This window comes from Ursus maritimus, unplaced genomic scaffold, assembly GCF_017311325.1.
Source record: "Ursus maritimus isolate PB19 unplaced genomic scaffold, ASM1731132v1 scaffold_1, whole genome shotgun sequence".
NCBI classification, from domain to species: Eukaryota; Metazoa; Chordata; class Mammalia; order Carnivora; family Ursidae; genus Ursus; species Ursus maritimus.
Window position 1 is genome coordinate 18,931,018 of NW_024423343.1, and position 13,481 is coordinate 18,944,498.

At 56.3% G+C, this 13,481-nt stretch overlaps 1 protein-coding gene and 1 pseudogene across 7 annotated transcripts; both read right to left on the reverse strand.

Moving 5' to 3' along the window:
• Nucleotides 1-617: 617 nt before the first annotated feature.
• Nucleotides 618-762, reverse strand: LOC121099973 (annotated as a pseudogene).
• Nucleotides 763-6,532: 5,770 nt separating this feature from the next.
• On the reverse strand, nucleotides 6,533-13,470 carry CTDSP1 (CTD small phosphatase 1). Of its 7 annotated transcripts, XM_040640666.1 has the most exons (8): nucleotides 12,737-13,470; nucleotides 12,116-12,328; nucleotides 10,501-10,664; nucleotides 9,985-10,089; nucleotides 9,819-9,875; nucleotides 9,106-9,196; nucleotides 8,805-8,992; nucleotides 6,533-8,201 (listed from the first exon to the last, which is right to left on the reverse strand). In XM_040640666.1, exons 2-8 carry the CDS (start codon nucleotides 12,180-12,182, stop codon nucleotides 8,073-8,075), a joined length of 801 nt encoding a protein of 266 aa, XP_040496600.1. In that variant the 5' UTR covers nucleotides 12,183-12,328; nucleotides 12,737-13,470; the 3' UTR covers nucleotides 6,533-8,072. The 7 variants fall into 7 exon arrangements, with proteins under 7 accessions (XP_040496600.1, XP_040496593.1, XP_040496611.1 ...); XM_040640659.1 differs by lacking the exon at nucleotides 12,737-13,470 and having other exon boundaries at nucleotides 12,116-12,492; XM_040640677.1 differs by lacking the exon at nucleotides 12,737-13,470 and having other exon boundaries at nucleotides 9,985-10,086; nucleotides 10,516-10,664; nucleotides 12,116-12,488.
• Between the last annotated feature and the right edge of the window lie 11 nt (nucleotides 13,471-13,481).

A 13,481-nucleotide genomic window follows, 5' to 3' on the forward strand; every position in this document is an offset into this window, starting at 1 on the left:
AAACACATGGCAGGTGCTACTTTGTTTTTTAAAAGAACATCTTTTGTCCTGCATAAAAAGGAGCTCTAGGGGCACCTGGGTGGCTCAGTCGGTTAAGCGTCTGTCTTTGGCTTGGGTCGTGGTCTCAGGGTCCTGGGATGGAGCCCCACATCGGGTTCCCTGCTCTGCGGGAAGCCTGCTTCTCCCTCTCCCTCTGCCCCTCCCCATTCATGCTCTCTCTGTCTCTCAAATAAATACATAAAATCTTTATTATTTTAAAAGATTTTATGTATTTAATTGGGAAAGAGAGAGAGAGAGCACAGGCAGAGGGGAGCATCAGGTGGAGGAAGAGGGAGAAGCAGACTCCCCACGGAGCAGGGAGCCCAAAGCAAGACTCGATCCCAGGACCCTGGGATCAGGACCTGAGACAAACGCAGCTGCTTAACCAACTGAGCCAGCCAGGCACCCCAAAATAAATAAAATCTTTTAAAAAATCCTTTTTTATTCTTTTTCTATGTTCATTCAATTATACAGACAGGCAAAAAGGAAAGGAAAAACTCATTTATAATTTCACTACGGAGATAATCTACAAATAAATCAGTGATTTATTGTGGAGTATTTCTTTCAAGTGATTTATTTTTGAGTATTTCAAGTACATATGCTGTGTGTACTGTATGTATAAAATATCTATTTTTCTAAAGATCCTTTATTGTGACACATTACATGTTATTTCGCGACTGCATTTTACTACACTTGATCTTAGCCAAAAGGCCGAGAAGCGATTCGCGACTGCATTTTAATGGTCTCAGGGTAATCCATTAGATAGATAGCATCGTTTATATAAGCAATAGTTCATTTTTGGACTTTCAAATTTTATCCATTCATTTGATACTACAAAGAATGCCACAGTGAGTATTCTTATTATGGAATCTTTTTTTTTTTTTAAGATTGTATTTATTTACTTTAGAGAGAGCGAGCATGAGCATAGGGGAGGGGCAGAGGGAGAGGGAAAAGCAGGATCCCCGCTGAGCAAGGAGCTCCATCCCAGGACCCTGGGACCATGACCTGAGCTGAAGGCAGACGCTTGACTGACCGAGCCACCCAGGCGCCCCTTTTATTGCTAAATCTTTGCCATTCGATTGCATCCCTTATTATTTCTGTGGGATAAACTCCTAAAATTGGAATTGCTGGATCAATGATGTGAATGGGCAAAGCAGCCCCGGGAAAAGTCGCATTAATTTCTAGTACCACCTACAGCCCAGAAGACTGCCTGTTTCTCTCCATCCTCCCCAGCACCCGGCTCCAGATTTTAAGAAAATCTGTCAGTCTGCCTGCCAAAAAGAAAATAAATAGTCATTGTGTGCGTTGATTTATTGTATTTTGATTACCAGTGGAACAGACCATTCTAAGATAGATAGATATATAGGTTACATCTTCTTTTGTGAATTTTTAATTAATTTGTTGTCTATATGTTTAATGTATTAAGGTTGGTAATCTGCCTGTCATTTATGCTGTACTTTTCTCCAATTTGCTTCTTGCCTTTTAATTTAGCTGCCAGATTTTTGGGGAGAACATATGTTTTGTTTGTTTGTTTTTAATTTTAATTCCAGTGTAGTTCGCATGCAGTGTGATATCAGTTTCAGGTGTTCAGCCCTCCCACACGTGACCCAGTGCTCATCGCAACACGAGTGCTCCTTAATCCCCATCACCTGTGTCCCCCATCCCCCTGCCCACCTCCCCTCTGGTCACCAGCAGCGTGTTCTCTACAGTTAAGAGTCCGTTTCTTGGCTTGTCTCCTTTTTTTTTTTTCCTTTCCCTTTGTTCATTTGTTTTGCTCCTTAAATTTCACATATGAGTGAAATCATATGGTATTTGTCTTTCTCTGACTGGCTTATTTCGTATTTATACTCTCTAGCTCCATCCATGTTATTGCAAATGGCAAGATTTCATTCTTTTTATGGCTGATTAAGATTTCAGTGTGTGTGTGTGTGTGTGTGTGTGTGTGTGTGTGTGTACACCACATCTTCTTCACCTATTCATCTTCTGATGGACACTTAGGTTGCTTCCATAATTTGGCTATTATAAATAATGCTGCAATGAACATAGGGATCCCTTTAATTTACTGTTTTTGTATTCTTTGGGTAAATACTCAGTCGTGTGATTACTGGATCATAGGGTAGTTCAATTTTTAATTTTTTGAGGAATCTCCATGCCATCTTCCACCGCGGCCGCACCAGTTTACGTTCCCACCCACAGTGCACGGCGGTTCCTAGTGGGGGAACATGTGTTGTAAAAAATCATTACCAATGTCTTTATTATGGTAAATGTCAAATATAGAGAGAAGTATAAATAAGAGCGCAACAATATAACACTCAAGGATTCAAGAATGAATGGAAGTAAATGTACTTGAAAGTAATGTGCAGATATCATGATATTTGAGCCTGAAATATTTATCACATGTATCCGAACAATAAGGGCATTCTCCCTAACGATAATACAATTTTCATACCTGAGAATATGAACAATAAGTTCTAACATCATCTCCTATCCAGTTCGTAGTTAAAATTTTGCCGACGGTCCCACAAGGACTCTAACAGCTGGTTTTCTTGACTCATGGTCAAATTAAGATCATGCATTTCCTTTGAGTGTGACGTCTTGGCAGTATTTTGTAAATCTAGAAGAGTCCTCCAACTTTTTTCCCGATGTTGACTCACCCGAGTCAAGGACACATGTCTCGTCGTGTGTTCCCATTGTGGATTTGTCTGAGTCTTTCCTTGTGTATTTAATTTGTTCCTCTTCCGCCAGTATTGCCCACAAACCGAAAGGACTTCTAACATCTTGATTAGGTCCTGTAAAGACACAGTCTTCCCTTTGCAATCAGAAGTCATCGCGGGGCCCCTGTTTGGCACTAGACGTTTTAAATTCCTTACTTAGCACTTTTTACTTCGTCTTTTATGATATTCATTCTGTAATGACTTTTTTAACACCAGAGCTCCTCACCGTGTCTGGTTAGCTCACTGCTGAACCCTAGTGCTGGATACATGGTAGGCATGCCATGAATGTTTGAAGGAAAGAAATGGAATTTAGGATTTCTATCTTTGATGTTGTATTTAGGAAGCTGTGTTTTACATTGTAAACTGATTTTTATCTTGAAAATTTAATAAATATGCCTGGTACAAGAATTCACATTAGATATATAATAAAATGTATCCCTCCCATGGTAGATGACTCCCACCCAGCCCCCAGCTCTGTTCCCCAGGTTGGCAACAGTTCTCATTTCTTGTGTACCCACTGGAGGATAAGCAAGTATATATTTGTGTCTGTTTTTGTATTTCTCCTTTATGGGAATATACCATCATCGTTGTTAGGTCTCTTTCTTTGTTTCATTTACCAGTCATTTGTCTTGGGGATCATCCTGTATCTGCTTGAATGGTTCCAAATCATTGTTTTTCAAGACTGTATGGTATTATCTGCTATAGATATAACAAAATTTATTTAACCAGTCTCTTACTGATGGACACTTAGGTTGTTTCAAGTGTTTTGCTGTTACAAACAAGGATGCAATTAACATCCTTATACGTACGAGTCTATCCGTACATACATTTTATACACAGCACACATTCCTAAAAGTGCATTTGCTGGATCAAAGGGTGTCTGCATTTAAAAATTTTTTTTAAAGATTTATTTATTTGAGAGAGAGAGAGAGAAAGCACAAGCAGGGGGGGAGGGACAGAGGGAGAGAGAGAATCTCAAGCAGACTCCCCCTGAACAAGGAGCCCGAAGGGGCGCTTGATCTCATGACCCCAGGATCAGGACCTGAGTGCCCCTCAAAAATAATTTTGATGGATAGTGTCAAATTGCTCCCCAAAGAGGTTGTACCAGCTCATACCCCTGCCAACGGCTTTTTATCTGGTGCCCGCTCCCCTGAACCCTCTACAGTGTGTGTAACAAGCGAATAGTGAATATGTGCCCATACCAGGCTCCCGGTAGATACATTCTCGCAGCTGACATCTCAGAAGCCTTCCTCCCGGCCATCCCTGCCCCCAACTCCCAAGCCAAGCAGCCACAGCTTCCCGCCGGGTTTATCTCTTCGCTGACATCCATCCCTTCTATTTTCTTCTTGCTTCACTCTGCCCCGGCCTCAGCTCAGGCTTCTGCCCTCCGTGTTTGGGACCATGGCTGTGGTCTCCCCATATGGTCTCCTGTCTTTGTACCCCTGGTTGAGGTTCCAAAATCCAGCTGTTGCCTTTGAGCACCGCCCCCACTGCCTGCAAGGAGACCACACTCCCTTGGACTGCCCAGACATCCGCGCTATCTGGCCTCTCCTGCTGTCTCCAGCACCATTTCCCATCCTTCCTCCCTCGTGTGCACTTCCAAAACGGTCATTTCCCACACTCCCACACTGGCAGTCCCCAGAGATGTTCGGCTTCCTTTCCTGATGTCCCTCCTTGTTTAGGCCACCTTACCTGAATTACTCCTCCTTCCCGAACTCCTCTGAGCAGCAAGACCGCAGGACACATTCTCCAAACCTCCCAGGCCATCCCAGGTGGGCTGAGGCGTCCCCTCTGCTCCCCACCTTCCGTGTTCTCTCTCTCTCACTCTTTCAATCTCTCTCACTCCGCTTGTTGCATTTCAGGTTTTACTTATTTATTTATTTTTAAGATTTTATTTCTTCGGGGCGCCTGGGTGGCACAGCGGTTAAGCGTCTCCCTTCAGCTCAGGGTGTGATCCCGGCGATCTGGGATCGAGCCCCACATCAGGCTCTTCTGCTATGAGCCTGCTTCTTCCTCTCCCACTCCCCCTGCTTGTGTTCCCTCTCTCGCTGGCTGTCTCTATCTCTGTCGAATAAATAAATAAAATCTTAAAAAAAAAAAAAGATTTTATTTCTTCATTTGAGAGAGAGAGAGAGCATAAGTGCAGGAGCAGAGGGAGAGGCAGAAGCAGACTCCCGATGGGCAGGGAGCCCGACTCGGGACTTGATCCCAACACCAGGGGATCAGGACCTGAGCAGAAGGTAGCCGCTCAACCATCTGAGCCACCCAGGCTCCCTGCAGTTCAGGCTTCAGACAGTCTGCTCAGGTGTCTTTCTCAGCACTAGGGTGTGGGTTCCTTGAAAGCAGAGGCATGGCCCGATCATGGGGTGTCCCTGGCTCCTGGCATCGTGCCTGGCACACAGAGAAGGCGGATACATGTGGTTGAGTTGAACTCTGTGTGGGTGAAGGTGGTGGTGGGGAGAGACTGACTGTGGTCTCATTCAAAGCTGGGAACCCTGGTGACTCCCTGGCGTGTCAGGGCCCCTGGGATGCAAATCGTGGGGGTAACCGGTGTTTACTGGGAAAGCAAGAAAACAAGCAGCGCCAGAGCGAGGAGGAAGGCAGAGGCAGGGAGGGCTGTTTACCTTGCCCTGTGGCCTCCAGCGCAGAGCGCAACTGATGGGAGCTGTAGGCTTTCCTTTCCAGATGCGTGCTTTCCAGGGCTATCACGCACGCTGCAGGTCCCTCCCGCCGCCCCAGACTTGGGGCACAGACCAGTATCTGGTGCGCGAGGAGGCCGGCTTGAGGCTGGATTCACAAGGTATGGGGATAAGGGGGGGAGAGGGAGGGTCGGCAGAGCTGGGGGGACAGAGACCAACTTTGGGAAAGGCAGATCTCCTTTCTCTCCAGTGTGTTTATGTGTATTGGGGGAAGACTGCCCCACCCCCGGGAGATGGGTGAATGATACGGGCCCCCATCTTTGCAGCCCCCGGGGTGGGGGAGGGGCGGGCTGGCGTCACAGAGGACAGAGAGGCCTCTAGCGGCCACCGTGGGAATCAGGAGAGGGCTGGCCCGGGAGGGGCGGGAGGGCACTTCCTGCCAGGGCCTGGGGCTGCCCGGTTTTGCAAAGGAAGTGCTGCCAGGGCCGGAGGGGCGGAGGCAGGAAGTGGGCCGGAGGCTCGTGCAAGGGCGCGGCCAGTAGGTGCTGAGAGGCCGCCGGGGGGCGGGTGGGGGAGGTGGTGCGGAGGTCAAGGAGACCGAGCGCCGGGCCCACCATCTCCCAAGAGACCTTGACGTCTCCGCCTGCCGCCCTTCCCGACACCTCGGCCAAAGTTCTTCCGTTTGGAGCTGAACTTGGCTTCCCAGGAACTCGCCCCGCCCCCGCACGCCCCGCTCGGGGGCCGCAGGAGCCCCTCCCCTCTACCAGCGGACCGAGGCCACACCCCTCCCGCCTGCGCACACCTTCCCCGGGCCTCGCCTAGGGACGCAGGTCCGCTTTACTTTACAGCTAATACTAGCGAGCCCTCCGCGTGCAGGCATTTAATCAGCTCTGCAGAGAGGGCATTTCTCCATTTTGCAGGTCAGGTAACTGAGGTTAGGAAAAGAATAAATAGTACAGCGGTGCACTCAGGTCCACTCACCCCTGTGCACCGACCTCGCACTTGCATACTTGAAGACCCGGGGACTTGGGGCAGCCCCTCCCTCCACCCCCCCAAGGATTTACTGGAGGGTGTGGCCTCATGGGACACACAACCGCTCCCCGCTTCAGCGTCCCCCCCCCCAATGACCACAGAGGCAGGTTGGGGGTCTGGCGTTCTCTTTAGTTCTTGTCATACTGGGGGATTTCAGTCACGGAGAAGAGAAGGCACTTAAATGGGAAGGTCACCCGATTCAGGCCAACCTTGTCCTCCCTCCCACCCCCAGTTCTCTGGGGCGGAGGGGCAATGATATCTCCATTTGACATCCCCTTGGCACTGGTATGTGGGTCCCCTTAACCGTTAAGCCCTGGGGAGAGCCCAAGGCCTTGACCTCCGGACTCAGCATTCTGGGGAAGGGGTTCCAGATAAAGAAGTCAGAGCTGTAAGTCAAGATGTCCTGGGAGCTGCCCCCAGCCAGCAGGGGTGAGGCAGGGGGCAACAGGGGGTGGGTTGGCACAGGGCAGGGGGACAGTTTGGCCAGGCTTCCTGGAGACCCCCAAGCCCCCCAAGAAGGGTCCCACCTCCTACAGCTCCCCTAAAGGCACCGGTGAATTATGGAGTGGGTGGGGGAGGCACTGATTAGGTGCAGAGACCCCCACACACCCAGCTGGTGGGCCTAGCACAGCGCTGGGCACAGAGAAGGTGCTAGTATGTTTTGAATTAATAATTGGAGGAAAGAGGGTGTGAGGGACAGAAGACAGGGCTTGGGGCGCCTTGGCCCAGCCTGTTTCATTCAGAAAATAGCAGTTTAAAAAAATGTAAAAATTCTTTCCCTCCCTCCCCGCAATTTATGGGTCCAGGAAAGGGGTGAAGGAGGGGGTCTCTCTACTCCAGCCCTTCCCTCTCCCCTTCCCCTAAAAATCTATATACACATATACATATTTATATGGAACCACAAAGGGGTCCTGCCTTTGCCCCCACACTAGGAGCTGGGGGAGCCAAGTCCCAGGGCCTTGGGGTGGTCAAGGCAGATGTGAAGGGTCAGGGCTTGGTGTGGGGAGCAGCCTTCAGCCTAGAGAAGCTGGACTGGGGTCCCGGAGGACACACCCCACTCCCTTCACGAGTGGTAACAGATCTTCTCCCTTCCCTGCCCTCCTAGGCAGAGATGGGTGGGGGCTGTATCAGTCCCAAGGGAGGAGGTGGGGAGCCTGGTTCCTCCCCCGCCAGCCTAGACTCCAGCCATCTGGAGACTGTTCCAGGCCACAGCTGACCCATCACGGCCCTGGGAAAACAGGGCAGGGAAAAGGGCTCTATGCAAGGCACTTGGTGTCCACCGTTCCCAGGCTGGGGGCCCAGGGCGCAGGGCAGCAGGAACCCTGCCCCTCCCCCAAGTAGAACCAGAAAGGGCCAAGGGGCCCCATTTGGCAGCAAAGACAGAGAGAAAGGGGGAGTGGCACACAGGGCCCCACAGGTCCCCCAAGAAGAAGGAGGAGGTTCTAAGGCACTGACAGAGAGACCCAGAGGCTCATCGCCCTTGGCACAACCAGCTGCCCCCTTCACAGCCTGGCCAGGCAGGTGGGGAGGGCCCACTTCCCCATGACACTGAGGTGGCGGCAGTGGCCGCTAGGTTTTCTTAAGGAGAAGTCCACGTGTGGGGGTGGGGGCATTGGTCAGGGGCAGGTCCTGGCCCCAGAGCGCCTCACTAGCTGCCGGGCCGCGGCTGCCTGAGCACTGAGTACACATCCTCCACACGGCTGAGCTGCTCGAAGAAGGGCAGGAGGTCGTGGAGCTCCGTGTCACTCATGTTGTCAAACCAGGAGGCCACTGGAACCTGGGCAGACGGATGCGGGGCCATGAGGAGGACAGGTGGCTCTGGGGGTGGGATGTCCAGCCCAGCGAGGAGCACCCACTGCTCGGTGGGCCGCCCGCCCCAGGCCCCTGACCATGGTTTTCAAACATTTTTGACAGCGACCCACCGTAAATCACACTTCCATATACCATAAAGCACCGGTTTCATAAAATGGTTCTTAACCTTACTGAGTGCAAAGCACTCCAGGATCTTCTATTCTACTTTGTTTTTTAAAAACTCCAATTAGGACTCTCTACATTATTTCTGTGACCCATGACTAGGTCACAACTGGCAGTCTGAGCAGGCTGAAGAGCTGCCCGGGATGCAGTCCCACACCCTCCCCCCGCCATGGGCCCCTCTTCCTACAGCCAAGCGCATCGAATGATCAGTAAGGTATGAAAAGCAGCAGCAGTGGGTGGATGAGGCGAGGGGGCAGCAGGCACAGGTCACCGAGGGCAGGAAGGACTGGGAGGGCACCAGGGCCCGGATACCACCCAGCATGGCAGTGGGGAGGCCAAGGTGGCCCCAGTGGCTGCACCCTTTCCTTGGCTCTCAGCCCCCAACCCGGTCCTGCCCCGCACTCACGGCGTTGTCTGGATGGAAGACGTAGGAGGCGGGCGAGTTGTCGAGGATAAGCACCCGCCGCAGGTCTCGGCCCAGGCGGCTCAGGTCCTTCACGTAATTTCCCCGGTGGAAGACGCAGGACTCACGGAACAGCCGCGCCCGGAAGGCCCCCCACTTGTCCAGAAGGTCAGCTACTGGGTCTGCGTACTGCGGAGGGAACATGGCTCATCTGCGGCCGAAGGGGACCCCGAGGTCCAGCCAGCCGCAGGCTGGGGGCGGATGGGAGGCCAGTGCCCCAGGAGCCCTTGGGGGCGGGGCTCCCTGGCAAGGCTGGCGGTGAACAGCACGCACTCAAACAGCTCACCCATTCGCTGCAGGAACTCATCCACATGGGGCCGCTTCAGCACGTAGACCTAGGGGGTGGGCCAGTGAGGGGACTGCTGGCCCACAGGCCAGGGTGGGGTGGGGTGGGGCGGAGTGGCTGAGGATGGGGAGGGAGCAGAGCGGAGGAGCACAGGAGGGAGGCTGGTTCCAGGGCCCGCGGGCTCCACCTGGCCAGCAGGCCACTCCAACTGTCCTTCTAGAAGAGGATCAGAATGAACCTCCAACTTCTAGCTTCAGGTCCTACCTCATGGGGAATCACTAATTCCCGGTCCTTCCCCCACCATGGCCTTAGGCAAATGTAGGGGCCTGGGGCAGCCCCCTCACCCCAAGGCTGCAGGGCACCGGCCCCCGAGCCAAGTAATGGAGAACAGGCTGGACAGCACACAACCTATCCTGAATTACTTGAACTGGGTCCCGGGCAAGGTGGGGCAAGGGGGTGCCGAGGAGGAACCCCACTCCCTGCAGGCCTTGGAGTTGGGCCAAGTCCCTGAGGGTCTGTGTGACCTTGGGCGCAAGTCTCACACCCTCTGGGGCCTTACATTCCACCTCTATCACAGTCCCACCTGGGGTTCTCAGGATTGGTGAGAGGAGCCTGGGGTCTGGAAGGCAGATGCCAAGCCCGCCGCCTCCCCCCCACACCCAGCCCCTCACCTGGTGGACCACCCCATCAATCTCCACAGGGATGATGAAGTCAGCGTTGTTCACTGGCTGTGGGGTAAAAGAAGCTGCTGGGGTGGGGCCCGCAGAGACCACCCCCCCAGTCCAGGGTAGGCCCCCTCGGAGACCCCAGGGCTGAGGGCTGCTGGGCAGGGCCCACCTTGAAGGAGCTGTGTACCAGGGTCTCGTCCAGGTCGATGACCACGCAGATCTTGTCCACGTCCTGGGCCTTGGCCTCTGGGAGCAGGTACTGGGCTGGGGTCTGCTGCAGGGATGGGCGAGATAGTTGGGGGCACCTCTCCTAAGGCCCCGTCATTTCTCCTACATGGGTCTTCCCTCCCCCAGCCCTCTACCTGGGAACACACAGGGATGGCGGGGAGAGACCACCGCCTTCCCAGCTTTGCCCCCTGCCAAATGGGGCCTGGGACAGGCCATCTGGCTCCGGGCCTCACTTCCCCACCTGGGAAACCAAGGGAGAGAAAAGCTGCCATCTTATAGGGGAAATCCAGAGTTCCCCTGGCTGAGGGGCCCTCACTTGGTGGCAGTCTTGGGGCATTCGGGGCAAGGCTGGGAAGGCCTGGGAGGGAGCCTTCCATATCTTCCAAGGCCTGCAGAGGGGTCATGAAAAGCCCCTTCCCCTACACCTCCCCCAGATGCCTGCCCCCGCAGCTCCCACCTGGCCACCACGCACCTTGGGGACAGCTCCGTTCTCCTCCACCAGCAGGGGTGCCCCACTGTGTGCAGGCAGGGCCTCCCCATCGTCCCGGCAGACGCAGCAGAAAAGCGAATGGAGGATGCCCCGGCCCCGGGGCTTCTGAGAAGCCGCTGACTTCTGGTCACCTGAAGCAGGGAGGCCCAAGGTGGGGGTGTGCACACTAGCCTGCGGGGTCGTGCGTACTGCCCAAGTGCGAACGGCTGCGCTGCAAGGGTCTGGCCAGGCCCCCTTAGTTCAGGGAGATACACCGACGTGGCTGCAGACCCTCCTGACAGCCTTGACTCCAGGCCACCCCTCCGGTACCCACAAATCCTCCTAGTGTGGGCACAGCCACCCTCATCCGGCAGTGGGCTGGCTGGAAGGGGCCCACGGAGAGTGCTTTCTTTTCCTCCCAGCCTTCAACACTACTGGGGGATCAGCCCCACTGGGGACGCCGCCTGACACCCACTTTAACTGGGCAAACCCTGCTTGTTGGGGCCCCTACCGAGGAGGGCTGGGGCCTGGGGCCCTGCCGTCCACTCCAGCCCTCCTCCCATCCTTCCCGCCCACGTGGGTCCAAAGTCCTTACTAAGGCTGGGCGCAGAGGCAGGGAGTGGGGGCCTGGAGCCAGCGTCCCGCAGCCATCTGCCGGCCCCGCCCCCTCCGCCCTCGCCCCGCCCCCTCCGCCCTCGCCCCGCCCAGACCTCCGACCTAGAGCGGGGCATCCGCCGCCTGATTGACGGGCCCACCCTCCACCGCCCCTCTACAGGGCCCCCTGCCTTCGGGCGGAGCTAGGCCGTGGCCCGAGTTGGGCTGACCTGGAGGGGCTTCCTAGCCTCTGAGGTCAACACCGGGACAGGGAGGGGCAGACGCCCAGCCTAGACCCTCCAGCCCCCGGGGCCCCGGCCGAGGCGGGCGGGCGGCACCGCTTACCGGGTCGGTGCGTGTGTGCACAGGCCCGGCGCTCAAGGGCCTGCAGCTGGGGCGCCTGGTGCTCTGCCCGATGCACGGGATTCCCCGCGGGTGCGCTAGCGACCCTTAGAAGTGGCTGCCCCACTCTTGTGCCTCTCAGGGGCTCAGTGCTTCCACGCGTGACGCGGAAGTTTGTTGGGATCGTAGCTGTATATTGGCGGGAGATCCTTCCAACCCTCCCCAGCCCGCTGTCACCTCGGCGCCCCCTCCGGCGACCCAACCAGACCGCGGCCCGGGGCGGAGCCTCAGCGGGTGGCCTGAAGGCGCCCTCTTCAACCCCTCCATCTCCCAGCCTCATTGGCGCCAATGGGGGGGAGGGGGCGACTGTCGGGCAACGCGCAATGCCAGCCCGGGAAGACCCGGAAGGAACCCACTCTCTACCCCTGCCTCAGTTTCCCCACCTCGAGCACTCAGGAGCGCCCAAGTGGCTCCAGGCCCCGCCCCGCGTCTCCGAGCCTTAGCGAGTTCAAACTCTCTCCCCGCTCCCTCTCCCGCTGGGAGCTTTGAGCTCCGCAGTGGCGGGCGCCCGGGGCGGCGGCGGCGACTGCCCCGGAAGGGTCTCGGCCCCCTCCTCCTCCCAGCCCGCGGCGCCCCGGCTGCAGCCCTCTCCCCGCGGCCCCAGTACCTTTGCCCCGTAGCGGGCCCCGCGCCTCCTCCTTGGTGATCTGAGTAATGACGGCCGAGCTGTCCATGGGGCCGGGCGCGCTCCGCTCCGGCCGGACTCTGGCCCGGGCGCCCGGCCTCCCCCCCGGCTCGGGCCGGAATCGGGGCGCGGGGGGGAGGGGAGGGATGGGAGGGAGGGATCCCCGCGAGCTTCGGAGGGGAGGGGAGCCAGGTTCTAAGGGGGAGGGGGAGGGAGGGGGCGCGGAGGAAACTTTGTTACAACATGGAGTTTCCTCCCCGCGAGGCGGATGCAAACATGGAACCCGGGCGCTGTTTCAAGGCTCCCCCTTAAAAGGGCAACGGCTTCGGCGTGACCTGGACTCGGCCGCGGCTTTCATCACCGCTGGGGCCGGCGCTGCTCAGCTCCGCTGGCGGGGAGGCGGGCCCGGCCGGGTTCCTGCCGCGCTCCAGGGGGCGTCGCCTCTCTTCCTGCCGCCCGCCCGCGGGGCCGAGCCTCTGCGGCTGCGTGGCAGGACCGGCACCCGGCCCACTGTTCCAGACAGCCGAGCGCCGGGGGCCAGGGCCCGCCCTACCCGCCCCGAGGGCCCACGCCGGGGAGTGACCGAGGGCGGTGGGGCCCCACCTCTGCGCTTGGCGAGGACCGGAGACTAGCCGCTTCTTGGTTTCCTCATCTGGGAAATGGGAATAACGCTCTCTGGTCTGCAAAATGGGTCTTCAGTGGTTGCAGGGGCCGCCTCGCAGGAAAGTCCCGAGCGAGCGAAGGCTCTCCGCCAGCTCCCAAAGGCTGTGCAGATCCACAAAATTGTGCTTTTGACCGGACTGTGACCGTCAACACCCACCGCAGTTTCGGGGGCAGGTGACCCGGATCTGTAGGGCATGAAAATTACAACTCCCTGCCCCCGCGGACCTCGCCCAACTGCCCCATCTGGTGCCCCGCACGTCCGCGCGCACGTCAGGGCACCAAGCCCCTCTTTGCCTCAGGGCCTTCGTGTGCGCTGTTCCCTCTGCCGGGAAGGCATTTCCAGCCCCTTCACGGAGCCAAATCCCACTGACCTCGACGACACGCCACCTTCTCCAAAAGCTCTTTCTAGACCCTTCCTCTACTCCTCACGCCGGCCACGCTGTAATTATTGGGGCGGGGGGTTCCGCGGTGCCCGCACGCATTAGGCGCTTAATCCCTGCGGGCCCAATTTCTGATGGTGGGGGGTCCACAGACATCAGCTGTTTGTACGATTTTAAACAACCGTTGCACTCGGGGTGTATGGAGACACCAGCTGGCGCGGGCTCGCGTTTCCACGCGGATTCTTCTCGAGGGAAACTCCCGTGTTATGCGCCGCGAGATCTGCGGGTGGGTTTTTTTTTTTTTT

Bases quoted from the DNA above. Each gene is read 5' to 3' on its own strand.
- CTDSP1 (XM_040640651.1), bottom strand. From the start codon at position 11,788: ATGAGGCTGGGAGATGGAGGGGTTGAAGAGGGCGCCTTCAGGCCACCC. The intron at 9,876-9,984 runs GTGGGCCCTGCC...TTTACCCCACAG, and splicing joins TGGTACACAGCTCCTTCAAG to CCAGTGAACAACGCTGACTT. The intron at 8,202-8,804 runs GTGAGTGCGGGG...CCGTCTGCCCAG, and splicing joins TCTTCCATCCAGACAACGCC to GTTCCAGTGGCCTCCTGGTT.